Genomic DNA, 25,628 nt, shown 5'->3' on the forward strand with positions numbered 1-25,628 from the left:
AACAAGGACACAAAAACGATGCACAACTGTGCAAGAAGACAAATATCTGAGAGTGTGTAGTTTAAGATCGTCACTTCGCTTGCACTAAATAGTAGCCGTCAAACACCAGTGTCAGTATCAAACAGTGAAGCGGCGACTTCAGGATGCTGGATTTCGTGGCGGGATTGCCAAGAAAAAGACTGGCCAAAAAAATTCCCAGGTGATCCCAAATTTTTGAGCGGTAGTGTTTACTATATATACACATATGTCATGGAAATCATGTAATATTTGATATTGTGTATCTGCATGCAGATTGTGTAGGGTCACAACATGCCAACAGTCTCCAATAGTAGGTTTAATAAAATATTACATATGTTATGGTTTGTTAAGGACAATGTAAAAGTATACTGTAAATACTATTGGGAAAAATACTCATCTCTAAATAGTTTTTTTGCCTGTGCTCTAGAAAGCAAACTTGTTTGGCAAAGATAGTCTATCAGCTTAATCATCAAATACTATCAGCTCCTGTGGTTGGAAGACGTGCTTTTTATCCGTCTAGTACAGTCGAGGAACACTTATCAAAGCTGGGGTTCATTATTCCCTATCAGATAATTGCTCATTGATCATTTTCTCGGGGAAATGATTTAGATGAGATGCAGCGTGTGTGCGATAAGGCCCCGTTTGTTAAGGCTGTGCCATTGAGCTCAGATCCCGTCGTCTGTGATCTCCCTGACGCGCGGTCGGGGCGATAAGGCTGTCAAGTAGCGTGCCGTCGATGACATTTGCTAATGCCCTGACACTATCGCGCAGATGGATCTGATGGATGCGGCGCCGGAGGCCACAGTCTACAGATGCTGCAGGGGCCGCAACGCGTAAGGTTAGCTCGCATTTGATCCACTTTAAAGCGACGGAGATAAGTTGAGGACTTATTGTAGTGATGTATGGTATCTCCGCGGTGATGTGATGATTAAAAAGTGTTATATCTAATTAGAACACAGCCACTCTTACCTTTGTCGTCATTCCGAGATCCAAACTTTAATTATTTTTTTTTCAATGAGTATCCTAAGAGCCTCTATCAAAAACAGTATCATGTTAGGGTTGTCAAATGATTAAAATATTTCATCAGATTAATTTCAGAATTTTAACTAATTAATCACGATTAATCACCATTAAAACTATGTCTGAAATATGCCAATTTTTTACTGCATTTACTGGCTAGTAAGAGAAATGATGTGTACTGTGTATATTAAGATTAAACTATTTATTATGATTATTATGATTAAAATATTTCATCAGATTCATTTCAGAATTTTAACTAATTAAGCACGATTAATCACCATTAGAAACTATGTCTGAAATATGCCAATTTTACTGCATTTACTGACTAGTAAGATAAATGATTATATAAATTTGTACTGTGTATATTAAGATTAAATTATTTATTATTATTATGATTAAAATATTTCATCAGATTAATTTCAGAATTTTAACTAATTAATTACGATAAATCACCGTTGGAAATTACGTCTGAAATGTGCAATTTTTTATTGCATTTACTGACCAGTAAGATAAATGATTATATAAATTTGTACTGTGTATATTAAGATAAAATTATTTATTATGATTAAAATATTTCATCAGATTAATTTCAGATTTTTAACTAATTAATCACGATTAATCACCATTAGAAACTATGTCTGAAATATGCCAATTTTTACTGCATTTACTGACTCGTAAGATAAATGATTATATAAATTTGTACTGTGTATATTAAGATTAAATTATTTATTATGATTATTATGATTAAAATATTTCATCAGATTAATTTGATTTTTAACTAATTAATCACGATTAATCACCATTGGAAACTATGTCTGAAATATGCCAATTTTTACTGCATTTACTGACTAGTAAGTTGAGGACTTATTGTAGTGATGTATGGTATCTCCGCGGTGATGTGATGATTAAAAAGTGCTATATCTAATGAGAACACAGCCACTCTTACCTTTGTCGTCATGGCAGCTGTAGCTGTAGACAGCCACGGGCGAGCGACTGATCAGGTTTTCATCGTGGTGCCACCCCACGGCCATTTTCCCCATGCCATAGTAGGGCTCCTCTTTGAGCTGGCTCATGGATGCCGGGTCCATATAATTGAGTAAGGTGACATTGAAATTGGCCGATGCCGTGCATACCTGAGGAGGACTGGGCTCAGAGCAGCCCACTTGCTCCTCCTCCTTGTCCTCAATGTGGTAACCCGACAGACTGTGCTTGAGGTGTGCCACAGGGACCTCTATCGGCGGTACACTCTTGGGTGCCCAGGTGGGACATGTTCCTTCCAGACCCCCTTCTTTGCTCCGTGAGGATTCTCCCTCCTCGCTGCTGTGTCTGGACCCCGTCTCCCACTGGCCTTCCCTTTTCGACCCGGAGCAACCTTCTTCGCTGTGTTTGGACTCCACATCCCATTCCTCGCTGTGCTTGGACTCCGTGTCCCCCTCCTCGCTCTGCCTGGACTCCGACTCCCCTCCTTCGCTGTTCTTGGAGTCTTCGCTATTTCTGGACTCTGTCTCAGCCTCCTCACTCACCTTGGCCTCCACCGGCGTTGCCGTCTTCGCCTTTGCACATTGCGTCAGCCTGTCTCCTTCTTTCAGCTCGCTCACATCCGAACAGAAGAAGGTGTTGAGCTCCCACAAGGCCTTACAGGCCGCTCTCAGATCAGCGTCGCAGCAGTTCTGTCCTTTATTCTCAGTGTCCTCGCTGTGCCAGGGGATGGCGAAGAGCCTGGTGTCCAGGTAGCTGTATGTGTGACCCGGCTCGCCCAAGAGGGCTCGCGACACAGAGGTGAAGACGTCCCGGTCTCGGACACGGACCAGATCCCTTAAGAGGCAGCCTTTCTTTCTCAGGGTGAGGAGAGCACCCTGGACTCTACAGTGGAGCTCAGTGGGAAGAGAGCAGGATCTTCTCAAAACCAGACCGGAGTAGCTGGAATCCCACTAGGAAAGACACATCCAATAGACGCTAAACGTTAATTGTATGGGCTTGTTTCCAGAGATAGAGCTAGACAACATCTACAGTAAACAACTACAAGTACTACAAGTACAACTACAACTACAAAAACAAGTACAAGAGTGAATGCTGCACCTCAGACTGTTTAGAAGAAATAACATCTCACTTGGAAATTCCGAGATCCAAACTCAAATTAATTTTCTTCAATGAGTATCCTAAGAGCCTCTATCAAAAACAGTATCATGTTAGGGTTGTCAAATGATTAAAATATTTCATCAGATTAATTTTAGATTTTTAACTAATTAATCCGGATTAATCACCATTGGAAACTATGGCTGAACTATGCCATTTTTTTACTGCATTTACTAGTAAGATAAATGATTATATAAATTTGTACTGTGTATATTAAGATTAAATGTTTTATTATGATTATTGTGGTTATGATATTATGAATAAAATATTTCATCAGATTAATTTCAGAATTTTAACTAATAAATCACGATTAATCACCATTAGAAACTAGGTCTGAAATATGCCAATTTTTACTGCATTTACTGACTAGTAAGATAAATGATTATATAATTTGTACTGAGTATATTAAGATTTAATTGTTTATTATGATTAAAATATTTCATCAGATTAATTTCAGAATTTTAACTAAATAATCACGATTAATCACCATTAGAAACTATGTCAGAAATATGCCATTTTTACTGCATTTACTGACTAGTAAGATAAATGATTATATCAATTTGTAGTGTGTATATTAAGATTAAATTATTCATTATGATTATGATTATTATGATTAAAATATTTCATCAGATCAACTTCAGATTTTTAACTAATTAATCATGATTAATCACCATTAGAAACTATGTCTGAAATATGCCAATTTATACTGCATTTACTGACTAGTAAGATAAATGATTATATAAATTTGTACTGTATATATTAAGATCTCTAAATTAACTGAATATGTCAATCAAGATAAAATACACCAAAATCCCCGCATCTATACATTTCCTAAAAATATGGGAGTGACAGGAAGAAAAGCTGTGACTTATTTTGACTGTTTATTGCATGTATAAGTAGTAGTATGGGGCTGCACGGCGGACTAGTGGTTAGCGCGCAGACCTCACAGCTAGGAGACCTGAGTTCAATCCCAGTCTCAGCCATCTCTGTGTGGAGTGTGAATGGTTGTTTGTCTATATGTGCCCTGTGATTGGCTGGCGACCAGTCCAGTGTGTACCCCGACTCTCGCCCGAAGATAGATGAATGAAATGAATGAAGCAGTAGTATCAATAGTAGTTTTAGACTTTTTTCTAAGGAAAAAAAACACTATCTATTATTTGGGTCAATGCGGTAATCTTGTAATTAGCAGCACAGTCATCACTAATACAATCTAATGAAAGTTTCACAGTATATTCACATTGTTGGCCAACTTCGAGTGGTGTCCAAATGCATTTTTCCTGGTTACACTTTTCTGGAATGCAGCTTAAGAACGATGATGATAACAATGCGATGTCGCTGACTCACCAGTTTCTGAAAGCCCTGATCAGAAGGTCCTAAAAAGGGGATCTTTTGGTCTCCCAACTCCTGCAGTAACTTCCTCTTCTGCAAGACAAAAAAAAAAGCCATACATAAAGTGACTACATTGCAAGAATTGGAACAATTCTATTCCATTTTGATTGATTGATTATTGCAGTAAAATAACCTCAAATGTGTTCTTTGGCATTGTTTTATGTATAGTATATGTCAATGTTATTACGGCAGTACATGCTGTGGTAAGTTTCCAGTTTCTAATTTGGGTTTGTATTAGTGGACTCTGGGGAATCAAGGATAAACAGCTAAACTACTATAGAATAACAAAAATGGCTAACATTTTATCGCAGGAATCAAGCTGACTTTTATTCTCAATGGCGTCTCCCATTTTTATGATTTTGTGTAGTCTGCCGGGGGGGCTCTTATAATATTTTTCAAGAAACTTCCACAGTAAAAAAAAAACAAAAAACATTACCAACCTGCAGGAGGAATCAAAGTACCTTTCATTGGTTCACATTCCATTCTCTACCTATAAATCCAATAGTGACTGGGATAAAAAAAAAATGTATATGGGGTATGTTCAAATAAAGAGCACAAGACCATCCTTCACCATTCAGTCATGACCCGCAGCTGCACGTCTCGGAAAAATGACACGCGTGCTGGATTTTAACGTATTTTGAGGGATCGTACATGAAAGGCATGTCCATCAATCACCATGCATTGGAAACAGTTTAAGGCAAAAGCCACCCTTGTATATTTTTCATGGACGTTTCATCTGACCTGCCAAAGACCTCATGTCATGTCGTCCCTGAGAACAAAACGGCAACCCGGTACACGTAAAAGACAGGAAGTGCACAAACTGTAAGTAAGTGCTGAGACACAGGAGGGGTAGGATCAAATAAGCTCTGCTTTTTTCTACACTTTTTTAGACATGCTGAATTGTGCATAAATAATAATAATAAATGTTGAAGCGACTACTCACCTTTTTAGATTACAGGAATTTTTTTTAGTTATATATATTGGAAAATAATGGAGAATGAAATGATGAAAGCTGTTTACAGGAACCATGACCTTAATTTTTTTTTTCTTCTTTATTTCGAACATGAAAAACATCCAGTGCGCAGACCTCACAGCTAGGAGACCAAGGTTCGATTCCACTCTAGGTCATTTCTGTGTGGAGTTTGCATGTTCTTCCCGTGCATGCGTGGGTTTTCTCCGGGTACTCCGGTTTCCTCCCACATTCCAAAAACATGCTAGGTTAATTGGCGACTCCAAATTGTCCATAGGTATGAATGTGAGTGTGAATGGTTGTTTGTCTATATGTGCCCTGTGATTGGCTGGCGACCAGATCTCGCCCAAAGACAGCTGGGATAGGCTCCAGCACCCCCCGTGACCCTCGTGAGGAAAAGCGGTAGAAAATGAATGAATGAATGAATGAAAAACATCCAAAGCACAACAAAACTACCAAAATCAATAAAAATAAAAATAAAAATAAAAATAAAAATAAAAATAAAAATAAAAATAAAAATAAAAATAAAAATAAAAATAAAAATAAAAATAAAAATAAAAATAAAAATAAAAATAAAAATAAAAATAAATCAATTTGAAAAATAAAAATAAATTAATTAATTTAAAAAATAATTTAAATTATGTTAGGAAAGCAGGAAGAGAACAAATGTAACAGTTACTGATTGTAAAAGTACCAGATGGAGGGGTAAGATTTAATAAGCTGTGCTTCTTCCTACTCCTTTCGGACATGTGGAACTGTGAACTACTTATTATGGGATGCATTCAATTGTAATCTGATGCATGTTCAAATGAAATAAAACCATTACCATTACCATTAAACTCCATATCTTTGCATAGAAACACACCCACAAGTCGGGTTGTGTATTGGCAAGAATCTGGCGAGTCTTACTACTTCCCAATTGCCACTGCTATCCCAACTACAGTGTTTTTCACTTCCACTTCCTTTATTGTTTTTTTTTGTACTTTTTAATTTATTTAATTTTATTTTTTATCCCTTCCTTTTTCCCCTCCTTACATAGTGTCATGCATTAAAAAACCACGGTGTAGAGTCACCCGGATGCCCTTTGTACTTAATTTGAGTTAACCAGCAGTGGTGTTGTCCTATGCTGTGTGTTGCATTAAAAAGACGGGATTGAGTCTGTTGGGTAAATTGACACATACCATTACACCCCTAACGATTACCAGTATGGCTTTAGGATGTTTAAATGTTGAAGAAGATGCAAGCAGTTGGGTGAATTTGGCTTCAGGGGTTGAACCTTTATGTCGGAGCGACAGAACGCATGCTGACAGTTTTCCTAAAGGATGCACATGAGCGTGCAGGCCTTTCTATTCGGAACGAATCAGAAGCAGACCCTAAAAACAAAACAACATGCACTATTCATGGACCGTGCTGCGTTCAAAGGCCCGGCTGGAGAGAACTGACAAGCTGACACACATTCGTCTAGTGTCAAAATTCCCGACTCATGACAGAAGTTGAAGGTATCAAGCCGGTGTATCCTCTTCTGTGTGCACTCATATAGTGTATATCTAGTATATCTAGCCTGCCTGCGAACCACAACTGTGTACACAGGCACCAAAGTGCGCTTTCATACGGCGAAGAAGAAGAAGAAGAAGACGAACGTGCGGTCAGGGTAGCAGACGATGCGAAGCCTCAACCCTCAAACCCAACCCCCCCACCCCTCCCACCCCACGATCAACTGTCACGCACGTGTCAAATACATCAAGCTGCTCAGAAATTCCGCGGAAAAAAAGAAAGAAGTTGCTACCGACTGACTTTCGCCCGGTGTGTAAACACCCGATTCCGGAAGGGAAACCACACACAAAAAAAGACCCAAGAAACGAGATTACCAATCCCATAATAACCAGACGCTTTCACGGTAGCCATGCCGACCGTCTGCGCTGAGTGATACATCTGATGTGTTTTTTTTTTTTTTAATCTCTCTTCCTTGATGGGATTATCCCTTCAGCCGGACTGTTTATCAGAGAAAAACATATTAGGTAGAATGGGACTCAATTGCTTGGCTTTCATCCTAGTCTTGAGGAGATATCGTATTTTGTAGCGTTTATTTATTAATTTCACCTACCCCCCCCCCCCCCCCCCCCCACCATCACATGTGTGACACATAAGTGGACACTTTCTTCAAAGCTTTCAGAGTAGATTAATGTCCAGTTTTGAAAATAGCCAGATAGCTCAGTTGCTTTAAAGGATAATAATAAAAAAAAAAATGTCTAAGTCCTGTCTATGTCTAAGTCGGAAGGGTTAAGGTTGAACATGCTGGATGTTTGTGGAGGTTCTACAGGAGGAATCTCATCCGTCTTCCTTGGATCACACCAACAAATACGGTACAGCGTAAGAAAATTTTTTCCAATTCTTCTTCTTCACAGGTTGCACAATTTGTAAAAAATAGAGGAAAAATATGCATATAAAGTTGCACAAAATATTAGAGTTCACACTTTATGCACTTTCAGCATATAGCAAGAGACCCTTAAGTACCGTGAGGATTAACTCTACACATGTTGCCTTTTTGATGTTTTTTAGGTTGGTCAATTACATATGGATACATATTAAATACAACAATATATAAATAAATACATAATCAAAACAAGGAAGCACTTCATTATACAAAAAAAGTTACATTATACATTAAATCCCTCATCTATTATTTTAAATAAAAAATGTTCATTCATGAATACAATCTTAAAAAAATATATTGTTAAATAATAAAAAATATTATTATTTTAAAATTATATATTATAATATATATAAATAATTATAATTATTATATATAATAAATATTATATTATAATATATAATATATTAAAATTAGTAGTAATAATAATTAAAACTATTAAATAATAAATACATTCTGTTATGATTCATCTTAAATTAAATAATAATTAGAATTTAACAGCATTTATATTTATTTAGTTGGATTTTTTTCATTTGATGGCCATGTATTTTGTGATGGAGTGGCACATTAAAAAGTTAATTTATTTATTAAAAAATTGCATTAATTCTTTCAATTGGAAAATGTAATCTGACATAATTACATTTGAAAAAAATGTATGACTCATCTTTTTAAAATTATTATTATTTTTTACTTATTTGATGGATATTTATTTTTTTATGTGGCACACAGAAATGTATCTGGAAGAAATGACTGAATGCAACATAAAATATATTTATATGTCCGCAATAATTCATATTTTAATCTCCTTTATTTATATTTAATTTTAACAGGGGGGAAAAAGCACAAAACCTCCATATTTTAAAAATGATATAACTTAGTACATTTACTCAAAGGTTGAAAAATTGAGACAAAATAAAGTTCCATTTTATCTATATTTTCTAGATTATGTCAAAATGAGGCTGCACGGTGTTCAAGTGGTTAGTGCGCAGGCGACACAGCTAGGAGACCTGAGTTCGATTCCACCCTCGGGCATCTCTGTGATCTCTGTTTTCTCCGGGTACTCCGATTTCCTCCCACATTCCAAAAACATGCTAGGTTAATTGGCGTCTCCAAATTGTCCATAAGTATGAATGTGAGTGTGAATGGTTGTTTGTCTATATGTGCCCTGTGATTGGCTGGCCACCAGTCCAGGGTGTAGATCGCCTCTCGACCGAAGACAGCTGGGATAGGCTCCAGCACCCCCTGCAACCCTCGCGAGGATACGCGATATAAATGTGTGTGGAAGTCTTTGCAACAGGTGGCACCCAGACCAGATCCATAGACAATCTCTGGAAGAATGGCCTTTTAGACACTCAAACCAGCAACAATTCAGTCTCCAGGTAAGATAGGCAATGATGAAAGTGATGAAAAAGGCAAATTTTGCAACCGAGGCTTTCATCTACCCATTGTTTTTGTCCACCAAAAACCTAGTGGTTGTAAAAGATCGAGACTTTGTTCCAAAAGACCAACATATGACACATCACTGGCACCAAAAACTGAAAAAAGCAAAAGCTGTGTCTTATGAACTCATCCAAAGAAGCCGGAGTGATGACGTATGTGGCAAAGACAGCTGTGTCAAGGAACTCCGTGTTTGAACAGGAGGAGACCTTTGGTGCTTGTGTGGCACCTATTTCAGAAAAACAGTCATCATCTGCAAAAGTGACGACGAATCAACAGTTTTGACAAGTCGGCTGTAAAAAAACAGGCAGAATAAATTGCACGGGTGAGTCTTTTACATCAAAGGCGTTTCCTCCCGCTGTCCATTTTGCGCCCGGTTGCGGAATGTAGGCGGGCGGCGTGAAGCAACTCGGAGCACAGAGCAGGTCATTGCACAGCCACCGTCGAAATCAGCGAGGACCGGAATAAAATGGAATCTGAATGTTTGAGGCGCGGCGAAAGCTCAAAGTGACTGGCAAAATTTGACTGAAAAATGTCGAGAAAAATACAACTTTCGAGTGCCGCAAGACTCGAGGTGGGGGGGTTTGAACCGTCGCCATGCGTGATTTCAGTATAACTGAAAAAACATCAAAAGGTTTACTCTGCACCGGCGACACAAAACAAGGAGAGAAGACAACACACCCGTCTGCAGTAAGACTCCTCATACATGGTTTTAGTGGTTAACTTCTTTTTACACTTACATTACGACCCTTAAGACATCTGCCACCTACTGAAAACATTGCCTATTCCCATTATTCCCGATGTGGGAAAAAGGTTTTGAAATTAGAACAACTTGAAAGTCAACCGCGCAGACCTCACATCTAGGAGACCAGGGTTCAATTCCACCCTCGGAGTTTGGACGTTCTATCCGTGCATGTGTGGGTTTTCTCCAGGTACTCCGGTTTCCTCCCACATTCCAAAAACATGCTAGGTTAATTAGCAACTCCAAATTGTCCATAGGTATGAATGTGAGTGTGAATGGTTGTTTGACTATATGTGCCCTGTGATTGGCTGGCCACCAGTCCAGGGTGTACCCCGCCTCTCGCCCGATGACAGCTGGGATAGGCTCAATCACCGCCGCCACCTTCGTCAGGATAAGCGAAGTGAAAGTCAACCACGCAGACCTCACATCTAGAGACCAGGGTTCAATTCCACCCTAGGCCATCCCTTTGTGGAGTTTGCACGTTCTACCCGTGCATGCATGGGTTTTCTACGGGTACTCCGGTTTCCTCCCACATTCCAAAAACATGCTAGGTTAATTAGCGACTCCAAATTGTCCATAGGTATGAATGTGAGTGTGAATGGTTGTTTGTATATATGTGCCCTGTGATTGGCCCCTCTGTGACATCACAATGGGTCACTTTTACCACGCCCTCTGAAACTGAGCATTTTGAGCCATCCCAAACTTCTTTCAGGGCTCACTTCCAAATATGCTAACCTCATTATCTGAAACTTTGGCATCGTTTAACGTGAGAATACCCCGCCTCTCGCCCCGAAGACAGCTGGAATAGGCTCCAGCACCCCCCAGGACCCTCGTGAGGATAAGTGGTAGAAAATGAATGAATGAATGAAAGTCAACCAGTGTTCGACAACCAACCAAATACCGTAAGCTGCAAACATTTAAAAGTTTTAAAGTCGTCCTCCTGACACTAAAACACTCCACGAGGTGACAATTGAATATTTACTAAGAGTCTGTTTGTGTCTCAGTCGGTCTGCCATTAGTTAATGTGATATGTAGTTTCTGTGGGATTAAACATTTGCCAGGTTGTAAATGTCTCATGAAGTGCATCTATTTAGTGTGTGTTTAGAAGCTGGGGCATGACCTGCGACGTTTAGTTGCCATCACACTGAAATAGCTCAAAATCACACGGACCTCACAAGGGTCATACCGGTAGAACTGCCGATAGAGTACACAGAATGCACAAAGTGATGAAAAGTAAAGTAACAACAGGTGTTAAAATATGCGTAATCACTCATTCATGCCATCGTGTGTGCCAAACAGAATCACAGCAAATAATTCACTACTGGCTTCTGAAATGTGGTGCCATTTTGGATGGCTATAAAAATTGCTTTGCTCGGTGTGAAGGGTAACTTGGCAAAGTGAGAAATGACTGACTGGAATGTGGTGGTGTTGACCCCCGGCCTGTAATGTGTAACCGTGCGCCGGTACACCCCAGTCCAGGGGATGAGCTCATGCATATGGATGAACTCGACTGTGCGAGAGGTTGGGTTGAGATGCGGGCTGCCAAGCACATCTACCAAAACAATGGAATTTTACAAAGCCAGTATCTCCAATGGTCATACTGGACCCCACAGACTTTGCGTACATAAACAATAAATGTATACTGCCATCTTCATCTAAAATACCAATAAAACCAAAATGGTTGTTTGTCTATCCGTGCCCTGCGACTGGGCGCACCCTGCCTCTTGCCCGAAGTCAGTTGAAGAATGTTTTCATCAAGAAAGAACTGAGTTAATCAGTTTTTTGTGTTTATATGAACTGACTCAAGCTGCATGGTGGTCGAGTGGTTAGCGCACAGACCTCACAGCTAGTAGACCCGAGTTCAATCCCACTCTCTGCCATCTCTGTGTGGAGTTTGCATGTTCTCCCCGTGCATGTGTGGGTTTTCTTCAATGAGTATCCCAAGAGCCTCTATCAAAAACAGTATCATGTTAGGATTGTCAAATGATGAAAATATTTCATCAGATTAATTTTTAGATTTTTAACTAATTAATCACGATTAATCACCATTGGAAACAGATTAATTTTAGATTTTTTAACTAGTTAATCATGATTAATCGCCATTGGAAACTGTCTGAAATATGTATTTTTTTACTGCATTACTGACTAGTAAGATAAATGTTTATATAAATTTGTACTGTGTATATTAAGATTAAATTGTTTATTATGTTTATGATTATTATGATTAAAATATTTCATCAGATTAATTTCAGAATTTTAACTAATTAATCATGATTAATCACATTACAAACTATGACTGAAATATGCCAATTTTTACTGCATTTACTGACTAGTAAGATAAATTATTATATAAATCTGTACTGTGTATATTAAGATTAAATTATTTATTATGATTATTATGATTAAAATATTTCATCAGATTAATTTAAGAATTTTAACTAATTAATCATGATTAATCACTATTAGAAACTATGACTGAAATATGCCAATTTTTACTGCCTTTACTCACTAGTAAGATAAATTATTATATAAATTTGTACTGTGTATATTAAGATTAAATTGTTTATTATGATTATTATGATTAAAATATTTCATCGGATTAATTACAGAATTTTTACTAGTTAATCATGATTAATCACCATAAGAAACTATGTCTGAAATATGCCAATTTTTACTGCATTTACTGACTAGTAAGATAAATTATTATATAAATTTGTACTGTATATATCAAGATCATTAAATTAAGTGAATATGTCAATCAAGATAAAATACATCCAAATACCCGCATCTATACATTTCCTAAAATGTGTGAGTGAAATGAAGAAAAGCTCTTACGTATTTTGACTGTTTTTTGCATGTATAAGTAGTAGTATGCAGTAGCTGCACGGCGGTCTAGTGGTTAGCACGCAGCTAGGAGACCCGAGTTCAATCCCACTCTCGGCCACCTCATGCGTGGGTTTTCTCCGGGTACTCCGGTTTCCTCCCACATTCCAAAAACATGCTAGGTTAATTAGCGACTCCAAATTGTCCATAGGTATGAATGTGAGTGTGAATGGTTGTTTGTCTATATGTGCTATCTGTGGTTGGCTGGCCACCAGTCCAGGGTGTACCCCACCTCTCGCCCAAAGACAGCTGGGATAGGCTCTAGCACCCCCCGCGACCCTCATGAGGATAAGCGGAAGAAAATGAATGAATGAATGAACTCACTCATTCAAAGTCGGGACGGCAGGTTCACTGCGAAGATTGGGAAAACTGTGAAGATGGCAACTCGGGCTGTTAATTCTAGTTAGTTTCGTTGATCACCCCCCTCTTGACAGGTCAGCGGAGTGGGGGGGGGGGGCTATGATCATTAATATTAAATAATTTCCATCCATCTCCCTGAACAAGAGGCCAGTCATTGAAGGTGGGCCTTTCACACCTTGTTTATAACACCAATCAGAGCACATTACCCACCCTGCAGGGGGTAGTGGGGGGGCTGCCTCTCATTAATTACATTCACATTCCGGGAAACCTTACACGAAGTGACCGCCACCCATTGTAGCACCCACTCCACTCGCGCACATCATAAACATCAACCTCAGGTCATTCACTTCCCAGCTCTTTCTTTCAGTCGTCCCACTTTTGTCAGGCGATATAAGACATCGGGGAGGGGGGGGGCTGGGTGGATCATTGGAAAGTATTTACAAATGCACAAAGTGAGAAGGCGCACGGCCACTCAGTTTAAGTGCTTTTCACTGTGTCTGCCGGTGTCAACATCTATTTCACACTTATCCAAAAACCTCAAAGGAGGGGGAGGGGGGGGGATATGTTCCGTGTGACCTTTAGCAAGTGTCAGATCTGGAGAGGAGATCGAGAAAAGTGAGAGGGAGAAGGCGGTATGACGATGTATTCCTTACATAACCTTTTCATTTTTCTTGGGGAGATTGAAGGAGCATGCTCTTTATCAAAAACATGACGAGGGGTTGCTTCACAGCTCTATTCGAGGTACAGATCGCAAACTCTACTACGCAGTACAGATACTTTGTCCTACCGCTATATAAGAATGCATACAGTTACTAGGACTGTTAGTACTTTTCAGTCAGGTCCATAATGTTTCCATTAGGATTATGTCCATGGTGGATAAAAGCTTTTTAGTTTTCACCTTCAAATTACAGCGCACTTTCACGAGGTCAGCTGTTTTCCATGCAGAATGGCCCTTTTTAATGCAGACACAGTCCCTTGGTATTCCGGGCGGGGTCCAAATCAGCCGGGGTGGAGGGGAGCGAGAGGAAGGAACAGGACTAAAGATTGAAAGACTGTGATTAGCAGTTTTTTGAGGTAGTCTAACAGGGGGTGTCGCGTCTCAAAGTGTCAAGGAGAAGTCAGTCCTTCAGAGAGCTAGCTTGATTCCTCCCTACCGACACACTTCCTTTTTCTTACTCCAAAAAAAAAAAAAAAAAAAATCAATACGGTTGTGCAAAGTGGCGCTCGGCCCAAGGGGGAGGGGATGCTGGCCACGTGAGGTAGGACGACAGGCGTCCTCGAGGATTGTCCCACAGGCAGTGTCAAGGACGGACCCAAGGAGCAGAAGACTGAGGCCACCAGATCGGTCACCGCATTTGGGGTGGAAGGGGATCAATATGCAGGCGGAGTGCTCTTGAAGCTGGCACCCTGGTCTAACTTGGCACAACAATGCGTCGTGAAAAAAATTAGGAGCAAATCCTGTGTTGGCAGAGCACATATAGACAAACAACCATTCACACTCACAATCATACCTATGGACAATTTGGAGTCGCTAATTAACCTAGCATGTTTTTGGAATGTGGGAGGAAACCGGAGTACCCGGAGAAAACCCACGCATGCACGGGGAGAACATGTAAACCCCACAGAGATGACTGAGTGTGGAATTGAACTCAGGTTTCCTAGCTGTGAGGTCTGCGTGCTAACCACTAGACCACCGTGCAGCCAGAATTCAAAACTGAAACCAAAACAGAGAGTCAAATTGCATGTTGTGAGTGTGAGTGTGAATGGTTGTTTGTCTATATGTGCCCTGTGATTGGCTGGCTACCAGTCAATTGAAATTGAACTCGGGCCTCTTAGCTGTGTGTCCTGTGTGCTAACCACTTGGTCGCTGTGCAGCCTTTACCAAGAACAACATATTTTAAATTGAATGGAATGAGTTAATGCCTGGGTGGCACAGCGGTCGAGTGGTTAGCACGCAGACCTCACAGCTAGGAGACCTGGGTTCAATTCCACCCTCGGGCATCTCTGTGTGGAGTTTGCGTGGGTTTTCTCCGGGTACTCCGGTTCCCTCCCACATTCCAAAAAACATGCTAGGTTAATTAGCGACTCCAAATTGTCCATAGGTATGAATGTGAGTGTGAATGGTTGTTTGTCTATATGTGCCCTGTGATTGGCTGGCGGTAGAAAATGAATGAATGAGTTAATGCCTGAAGGGTGTAGAAATGGCAGTCAGTTGTCAAAGTGATTGATGCTGATTATTCATTCATTCGCGGGGGGTGCTGGAGCCTATCCCAACACATCACAACCATTCACACTCACATTCATACCTATGAACAATTTGGAGTCGCCAATTAACCTAGCATGTTTTTGGAATGTCGGAGGAAGAAACCCGGAGAAAACCCACATGCAAACTCCACACAGAGATGGCCGAGGTTGGAATTGAACTCCGGTCTCCTAGCTGTGAGGCCTGCACGCTAACCACAAAACATCTTTCCTGTGTAACTGATAATTCATTGACCATTTGTCTTAGGCATACCGATATGCCTAATGATGTTTTTCATAGCATTTTGCAAGGCGTTGACCCAAAGAGAGTGGTTATATTTATGACTAATAATTATGGTATGATAACAGAACCTATGACATTTGATTGTTTGAGTTCAAACCACACTGAAAAACCAAAAGACAGCGCCTCGATAACCGCAAGACTGATGCCTCGAGATACCGCAAGCCGCCAGTTTACTGTCTTAGTAACAGTCAAACTGTCAGCAGCTCCGTGTTGCTCATTTCCATACAGTAGTCTTGACGAGAAAGAAAACCGGAACACGACGAGGAGGATCTCAGTCTCGCCGCGTGTCTCCGGGCGTGAGTGACTGATCACAGTAGAAGTGGCTTGTGTCTCTAATCCGGTACCACTGTTAGACCCGGCTCTGTGTACGATGACGCCGTCTGATCAAACCCATCATGTGACAGGCAACCTCTTCAAATGACGACGATTTCCCCGGCTCTCTGTCCTTTTGGCTTCGTATTAGATGCCTTTGTGACACCGGCACTTGAGTCAAGTGCCTCATATCGGATAAAGATGACGGGCGATCCAAAACTGGGAACGGTTGGGAGCCAAGGGGGTTAAACGCAGGGCTAAGACTGGTTGACAACCGCGACAACTCTGATGTTCTCGATTATAACCTTTCGATAAACACAAAACTCGATTCAATGTGTTGTCAAGGCTATTTTGCCTTCCAGTCATACGCTCGTACGCAACATATAAATGAGCCAAACATATCTGAAGATCATACAATGCATCAAAAAAAACGAGAGGATCCGGTCTCCTTTAATTTGTCTGCGAACGCACTTGAGCTGCTTATCTTTCAAACTGTGACAAGCTGCTGGGCTATCATTGATATCACGTTTCTCGCGGACAAACTAGGACAAACTCTTGAATTATTTATCACTGTTCTATTTTTTAATACGGAATTATTACAGCGGCTGACAATCACCTAGGAACATATGCCAGAAAACAAATTCCAAATTCAATCTCATGTATCCGTTTGACCCAGATAATCTGGTTTTATGACGCGACCTCAGATTAATATTGAATTAAAGACTGATATCATTTGCGCGAGTTTACATGACCGTTAGTCTGACTTCCTGGAATCCGGAAACAGATCTTTTTTGGGTTTTTTTCCCCGTAATGGCATTAGTCGCATCGTGAAGTCAAGCATTCGTCTTGCTTGACAAGTCAGTGTATTTCATTATTTATTTTTCCTTCACTCATTCCGAACAAAGGGAAATATTCTACCAGGAATTGAATATCTTAATCCTACTTTTTTTTTTTTTTTTACTCTTACCCAGTAGCTTGAACGGTGACAGATTAACACGCTGGAGGTTTACAAACCCAGCCATTTGAAAATGTAATTGCTGGTGGGGGGCGCCGCACGCATGCGTTTCAAATCAGTAGTTAATATTAAAGCGCAAAATTCACACAAAAAGTATTCCGTGTTGGTACCCGGAAGGACTTTTCAGTCACGTACGAATCCTCCCTTTGCTGGACACCTCGCTGGTTACTGTTCACTTCTGCTAATTATTACAGCCAATCAGAGGGGTTAACGGGGCGGAGCCCTGCCGGACCATGTTCTGGGGCATTTAACAGCTGGCAGGAAACGGGGGGGTGAATGCATTACACACTGGCCTCCATCCCAATAAAAATAAAACATCTGAGGTGTACTTAAGAGATAGACGGGGAGGAAGGGGTGAAATGGGGGGGGGGGGGGTGGTTGGTGATAACACAATGTCCAAGTGCCACCTAGTGTCAACCCTGGAGCTTCCATTTTACACAGCAACACAGTGTCCCAGAATGAGACTGTGTCAATGCCAGTACCTATAGTACCTAAGTATCTGTGTCAACAAATATAAGACGACCGTGACTATAATGCAAGCCCTGACAAAACAGATATTTTTAGCTGCTGGACAGTTGTTTAATGATGCATTCACTGATCATCCTTAAAAGCTGTGTATAACTACCTCTGACTGTGTCATACTGTGGCAAATTCAAATACATCATAAACAATAGCCTATACAGCAGAGGTAGGGAACCTATGGCTCGGGAGCCAGGTAGGGCTCTTTTGATGACTGTATCTGGCTCTCAAGCGTTTCTTACCACAATAAAAATGTATTTTTGCTAACATTTTAAAGTAAACATCACAGAAATGACTGTTAAAAATAATCAACAACTTTCTTATGCATTTTAATCCAATACGGCCAACCATATCCATCTTTCCTGATGATATTTTCCAGGTCAAACACCAAAACTCGATTATTACTGGGTAATGCGGTAGTGTACCTCGGTCATTGAGATGTCAACATGTAAATGTAAACTTTCCTCCTTTAGTCAAATAGTCACCTAGGTAAAGCTGCAGAACCAAGCCTTCTGACGAAGATGGCCAAAAGAATGAAATATGTGTACGGAGTACGGTGCAAAACCATGCAGCAGCAGAAGTTGCATTAATGGCAGCAAGTATTTGATTTATTGTTGGACACTGCGCTGCTCACAAAAGTCCCATTGGCGTGGGGTAGTGTGCCTGGTCTACGTAATTAGAGCCCATTATATCTAAAACTGTTGGTCTTACATAAAAATGCACACATTTTATTGCATTCAATGTTTAAAAAAATGTATATGGCTCTCACAGATACACATTTTAAAATATCTGGCCTTCATGGCTCTCTTAGCCAAAAAGGTTCCCGACCCCTGCTATACAGTAACAAGATGTGGAATTGCAGTGACCAAATATGGAATTCCAGTAAACAAAAATGTAGTATTGCACTTGGACGAATGAATCTTATTGCACATAAGTCCGGTATTGCACGTTTGAAGCATTATTGTACATAACAGTGAGGTGTATGTTTTAGTAGTGCAAAAATAAGTCTGTTCTTTGGACCTTGGAATACTGTTATTTTGGACCACTATCACAGTCCTGCCTGCCCAACAGCCATGAAAGTCTACAAACCGGTAACATATGAGAACTGCCAATCACTAGCCAAAGCTAGGTGTCAGAAGTTTTGTCCAAAGTTTGTCCGTCTGGTAATATATCGGTAAACTAGATTAAAAACGACAACAAAAAAAAGACCAAAAAATGCACGCTTTATCAGCGCGGTGGGAGAGAACCTTGATCTAAAACTTGTCATTTGGAGGTGCATTGAATAAAATGGCCCAGTCAATTTATTACTTTTTTTCAAGAAATAACAGACCTTGGACCTTGGAATACTATTATTTTGGACCACTATCACAGTCCCACCTGCCCAACAGACATACAAAAAGCAGAGTAACATATGAGAACTGCCAATCACTAGCCAAAGCTAGGTGTCAGAAATTTTGTCCAAAGTTTGTCCGTCTGGTAATATTTAGATCTGTCAGTAAACCAGATTAAAAACAAGAAATAACAGACCTTGGACCTTGGAATACTATTATTTTGGACCACTATCACAGTCCCACCTGCCCAACAGCCATGAAAGTCTACAAACCGGTATGTTTCTGTCCAAATAACAGTGAAAACGACGTACAAAAAACAGAGTAATATATGAGAACTGCCAATCGCTAGCCAAAGTTAGGTGTCAGAAGTTTGTCCGTCTGGTAATATTTAGATTTGTCGGTAAACCAGATTAAAAACAACCAAAAAAGACCAAAAAATGCACGTCTTTATCAGCGCGGTGGGACAGAACCTCGATCTAAAACTTGTCATTTGGAGGTGCATTGAATAAAATAGCCCAGTCAATTTATGACTTTTTTTCAAGAAATAACAGACCTTGGATCTTGGAATACTATTATTTTGGACCACTATCACAGTCCCGCTTGCCCAACAGCCATGAAAGTCTACAAACCGGTATGTTTCTGCCCAAGTAACAGTGAAAACAACATAAAAATAGCAGAGTAACATATGAGAACTGCCAATCACTAGCCAAAGCTAGGTGTCAGAAGTTTGTCCGTCTAGTAATATTTAGATTTGTCGGTAAACCAGATTAAAAACAACCAAAGAAGACCCAAAAATGCACACCTTTATCAGCGCGGTGGGACAGAACCTTGATCTAAAACTTGTCATTTGGAGGTGCATTGACTAAAATAGCCCAGTCAATTTCTGACTTTTTTCAAGAAATAACAGACCTTGGACCTTGGAATACTATTATTTTGGACCACTATCACAGTCCCACCTGAGTAACATATGAGAACTGCCAATCGCTAGCCAAAGCTAGGTGTCAGAAGTTTTGTCCAAAGTTTGTCCGTCTGGTAATATTTAGATATGTCGGTAAACCAGATTACAGACAACAGACAACAACAAAAAAGACCAAAAAATGCACGGCGTTATCAGCGCAGTGGGTCATTTGGAGGTGCATTGAATAAAATAACAGTCAATTTCTGACTTTTTTTCAAGAAATAACAGATGGTTGATACGGTACTTTCTCACAGATACACTGCCATTTATTTAACCATTTACACACACCGTCCTAGATAATGGATACTGCCCTCCAAGGGCATCGATTCCGTGTTCATGTCGTTTGGACAGAACAAACTGAAAAAAAGGTTTGATTTAGGAAAAATCGAAATCTCAGGGCCAGAGTACAAGTTGTATGTAAGTCAATTGGAGGAAAAAACCCAAAAAGACCACATAAGACTCATTGGATTCATCCATCTGTGTAGGCCTTTTACAGTCAGTATACATGACCAACAGTCATTATATGAATTTTGTTAATGAGACATAAGAAATGCATTCGTGCATAACAACATTGGCAGAAGGTCGTTGCCAGTTCCACTTGTTAATAAGTTATTGGTGGTTAAATTAGCATGGACCCCTCCCCAAACGTCCGCTTATGTGAACCACCACTCCTATGACTTTGAATGACCTTCCTGAGGTGACCTGCATTGTTTGTTTTAAATCACGGATGGTAACATCACGCTGCAAGGCCCCTCCTGGACTCCCACCCGCTCGTCTTCTTCCTCATTAGCCCGGATATAAATCACACACCGCCAGTGCCCAGAGGTGAGAGGGATGAGAGTGGAGGTGAGCTTGAAATAATGCTTATGTCACGGCGGGTCAGGCCTCCATTATGGCCGTTTCAAAAACTATTAATCTTGCTTGTAGTCAGTGGCCTAGAAATAATTACTTCATCTAACCTATGTAATACAGCATGACCAACAGTCGGGCCTGGTCAATTTGGGGCTGGGGGGGGTTAGATGGGAGAAAGAAACCACAAATTACCAGGGCCTGTCTCCTGCTACGGGGGTGAGTGATGTCCCGCTCACTTTAGTAGCGACGGCCATTTACACTCGCAACACTGATTTAGATAAATGCACACACACACACACACACACACACACGGGCTAAATAGTGTATGAGCAAACAGAGTCTGTGCACATGTTAATGACTGATCAAATAGCAAGGCGGGATGTGAGAGGAAGACACATTCTTTTTAACTGCGGGGTTAAAAGCCATTTCAAAATAAGAGCGCAACGAATCACAAGCTATAAAGGTCAGTTATGCTCTTGCTGTCAGACGAGATGGCCTGTTGGAAAATAACCACCCGAGTAAATCACATAGCTTTATTAAGTGAAGCCTGAGCAATAAAGATATTGTATAGCGATTAAGTTGACCACTATGACAACTCAAACTTGTCTCTTGTCATGGTTTATTTTTAATACTACATATAAATTGCTATGATGGGTCATTTAAAAAAAATAGCAATCAATGATTGTGTTTAATAAATTGTATAGAGGCACAACTTAAAATGTATATATATATATATTATTTTATAGAAATTTACCAAACATTTGTCCCTACTGTTTTTAATAAATGATTTTTTTATTATTTTTAATATTAAATTGCATATTTATTGCAATGTTTCATGTTTTTATGTTGTTGTATTTATTTGTAGCTGTAAGTAGCGTATTCCTTTTAGACTAAATAATATTATTATGACTAAAATATTCTGTAGAATTATTTTTTGGTATTATAACTATATATATATATATATATATGTGTGTGTGTGTGTGATTTATCTATTGTACATTTTATATATTATTATTATTTAAATATTATATAAAATATTATATTATATTATATTATAACATAATATATTATTTTATGTTTTTTTTAATCTATTTTTCCAAATATTCATTACTTCCTACTATGTAAATAATATTATTATGACTAAAATATTCTGTAGAATTATTTTTTGGTATTATAACTATGTATATACATATATATATATATATATATATGTGTGTGTGTGTGTGTGTGTGATTTATCTATTGTACATTTTATCTATTATTATTATTTTATGTATTATATTAAATATTATATTATTATATTATATATTATATTACATATTATAATATAACATATAATATATTATTTTATGTTTTTTTTAATCTATTTTTCCAAATATTCATTACTTCATACTATGTCAACATTAGCATATCTCAAAATACTGCAGTTGTACCAAAGGTACTGACTGGTCAGAACCCAAATTAAAGTCATAGATATTATTCAGATAGGGCTGCAATCCACATGTAATCTCATATTTTATTTTGTCCATCTTAAAAGGACGAACTAATGAAAAAAAACATAAAAACAACAGAAGCACCTCACTTTACGCCCTCAAATCACCTCAACATACTGCAGTTATCCGGCACTGCCAATGCCGCTCGACAGTGCCCCCTGGAGTGGCTCCACCGTTCGCCAAGACAAGACTACCCTCATCCGAATAACCTTCTTATTATTATATTTCCACCTCAAAAGCACGGTAAAGACATCTATTGGAGAAACCCACACACTGTGAGCAAACACTGTCCCTGCCGGTGCATACTCAGCCTCCATGAGCGTCACAGGAAGTATGTATGGAGTGACATAAATGCATGCAGCCCTCCAGTGGCTGTCACAGCTGGCATTGCAGGTGCAAATTTAATTAGTCAAGGTGAAGTCTTCCTTGTTGTCTAGGAAGGAGGGATAAGGACGTAGGAAGAGGCGGGAGGAGGGGTTGCTCGCCATGCACGACTGTAAACACGAGCTATAGCCTAATCAGGTGTCACCGCCGCATTTGATCATCCCGCTAAAACTTGTCATGGATCCCCGGCAGAGAGTGGGCCGCTGGGGGGAGAACAAAGGGAAGGAGCTGTCACGGGAGAACGGGAGGGTGCTGGTGCTGATGGCGGTGTTGTTGGATGAAGAGTTTGCCCATTAGCCGAGCTCCACACTTTCCCCGTCGCCTCATTTGTTTTTCCTTCTCAGTGAAGGAGGCTACCTATACAGTTCCCGGCTACCTACGTGGCGCACCTGACTGTTTGCTGTCGACTGCACTTCGGATCCGAGTAAACCTCAGCTGCAGCTGTCATCCCACTCCTGCCTCACAGCAAACATCCCTAAAGAAACCCCCCAAAGTAGTGCGCTTCTTTTGTTTACCTCCACAAAAAAAAAGAAACACATGTATAAAGATGCAAGCTGTGTTGTTTTTATCAAGCACCGCTGCAAGTAGTCTGGTTGTGTTATTGTCGATGCTGTGTCCACACGACAAAGTAAAGATCAAGGCTTTGAGGAGTTGAGTCAAGATCAAGATCAAGACCGAGGCGCATCAAAAACAAGTCAAGACTTTGAGGGCTTCAGACTGTCTCAAGAACAGGACAAAACCAGATCCCTACCGAGTCATTAATAATCAGATCCAAATCAATAATACTAATTGGTAATGGTTTTATTTCATTTGAACATGCATAAGATTCAATTGAGTGCATCCCATAATCAGTTCACAGTTCAACATTGTCCAAAAGGAGTAGGAAGAAGCAAAGCTTATTAAATCCTACCCCTCCATCTGGTACTTTTACAATCAGTAACTGTTACATTTGTTCACTTCCTGCTTTCAAAATAAAATAAAATAAAATAAAATAAAATAAAATAAAATAAAATAAAATAAAATAAAATAAAATAAAATAAAATAAAATAAAATAAAATAAAATTATTTTTTAATAAACAAAAATAAATTTAAATTTTTTAAATTTAATTTAGCTATGATCTGAATTTAGCTTTTAGCTAACTTTTAGATAAAATGTACAATTTAGCTTTTAGCTAAATTCAGATCATAAAAAAATGCACTTTTGGGGAAATTTAAAACCCCCTACACTATTAAATGAATTAAAATTAATTTAATTTAAAAATTAAATTAAATTAAATTGCATTAAAATTATTTTTAATAAACAAAAATAAATCTTTGTTTAAATTATTTTTTAATAAACAAAAATAAATTTTAATTTAATTTAATTTAATTTAATTTAATTTAATTTAATTTAATTTAATTTAATTTAATTTAATTTAATTTAATTTAATTTAATTTAATTTAAGTCATGTACCGAAGTACAGGGTGATATGACTATACAATGACATAGTGGGTACCATAGTAAGTGTCAATATAGTGATATATATAGCACATCATGACTGGTTCCAGACTCTTCATCCTTGTATTTAGCAAACATCAACTGCTTGTATGTATTAATTGGTATAGCTTACTATCTACGTTTTGAAAGTTCAACATTCATAATTCCCGATCTCCATCTCTATTTAACAATTGAACAACAATGAAAAATACACAAGCTGCTGTCCAATTAATAACACAACATAAATAAATGGTACAAAACTCCTTAAATAATAAGACATTACTTCCGAACACAGATAAGTAAATAGAAGTATTTGCCACAAGTGTGATGAAAATGCTGTTTTAGCTTGGAAAGTAAACAATCCCATTCTCAAAACTGTCATAACAATAGTACATGTACAACATTTCATAGTGTTGTCAACACTTAAGGCTCAACATTCAAGTCATCACGTTACAAAGCAGAAAAGTTTGGAGTTTGAGACCAAGGCCCTCAAAAATGATTGAAAACCCACATCGATCTTCAGTACCATCATCAGGACCTCCTGTTGAAGCACCAGTAAGGAGAACACAAAGCAAAGCTGGCTGTAGATCACGTTTACCTTTTCATTTATAGTTGCTATTGAATACATTACCTGATTGAACCTCATATGAAACACCGGCGAGTGACAAGGCCCGAACGTCTTTGTGACTAGCGTGGAAAATAAAACGAGATTACGGTGCGAACAAAGAGCAGGCAAGGGGGAGAAGAATATTTAAAACCAGAGTAGTGATACATAAATTAATTAAAGGACAAAAAAAAAAAAAAAACAAGCGGAGAATTAAAGTTGGAACATCTGTCAGCGACTTAGCTTCCCAACGTAATACCAGTGTTAGAACATTTATACCCTTGAAGTTAATGATCCCCTCTTTAATTGACAGTCAAGGAAAAACTTGCAGCGGCAGCATCCTGCCGAGACGACGATAAGCGGGCGCCTTCCCTCCTCCCAAATATAAAATAAGGAGAAAAAAAAAAAAACAGTTTAAAGAACCTTGGCACTAATCCCTATTGTCATCCCAGCGCAGCAGAAGGACTTACAAACACAGATAACGGCTCTGAAGCTGACTACTTCCCAGCAGTTACGGGGACAGCCGAGTGGCTGCGCGCCTCGTATCAGTCGCTCAGATTAGCCCAAACCCGCCGCGCTGTCAGTCAGCCGAGACACTAGCCTGTCAGTGCATTTACATGAGTCCATCCCGTACGTGACAATGCAACCCTATATGTGACAAAGACTCCGTGGAAGCGGTCCACTCGCTGGCAAGATAGCGGTATGAACGGTGCTTGCTGCGCTGTTGTTTGGATTAAGCTCCTGGTGTGCCGC

The 25,628-nt window shown here is 39.2% G+C and overlaps 1 protein-coding gene across 3 annotated transcripts in view; it reads right to left on the reverse strand.

Annotated features, from left to right (window-relative positions):
• Positions 1 to 25,628, reverse strand: part of fto (FTO alpha-ketoglutarate dependent dioxygenase) — a 215,212-nt gene that overhangs the window by 171,680 nt on the left and 17,904 nt on the right. For all 3 annotated transcript variants that reach the window (XM_058089308.1, XM_058089306.1, XM_058089307.1), the window contains exons 2-3: positions 4,519 to 4,596; positions 1,985 to 2,969 (exon numbers count right to left, since the gene is read on the reverse strand). In XM_058089308.1, coding sequence (XP_057945291.1) covers positions 1,985 to 2,969; positions 4,519 to 4,596 — 1,063 coding nt within the window. The remainder of the gene's footprint in view (positions 1 to 1,984; positions 2,970 to 4,518; positions 4,597 to 25,628) is intronic.

The sequence above is a fragment of the Doryrhamphus excisus genome, chromosome 12 (genome assembly GCF_030265055.1).
Source record: "Doryrhamphus excisus isolate RoL2022-K1 chromosome 12, RoL_Dexc_1.0, whole genome shotgun sequence".
Lineage (NCBI taxonomy): Eukaryota > Metazoa > Chordata > Actinopteri > Syngnathiformes > Syngnathidae > Doryrhamphus > Doryrhamphus excisus.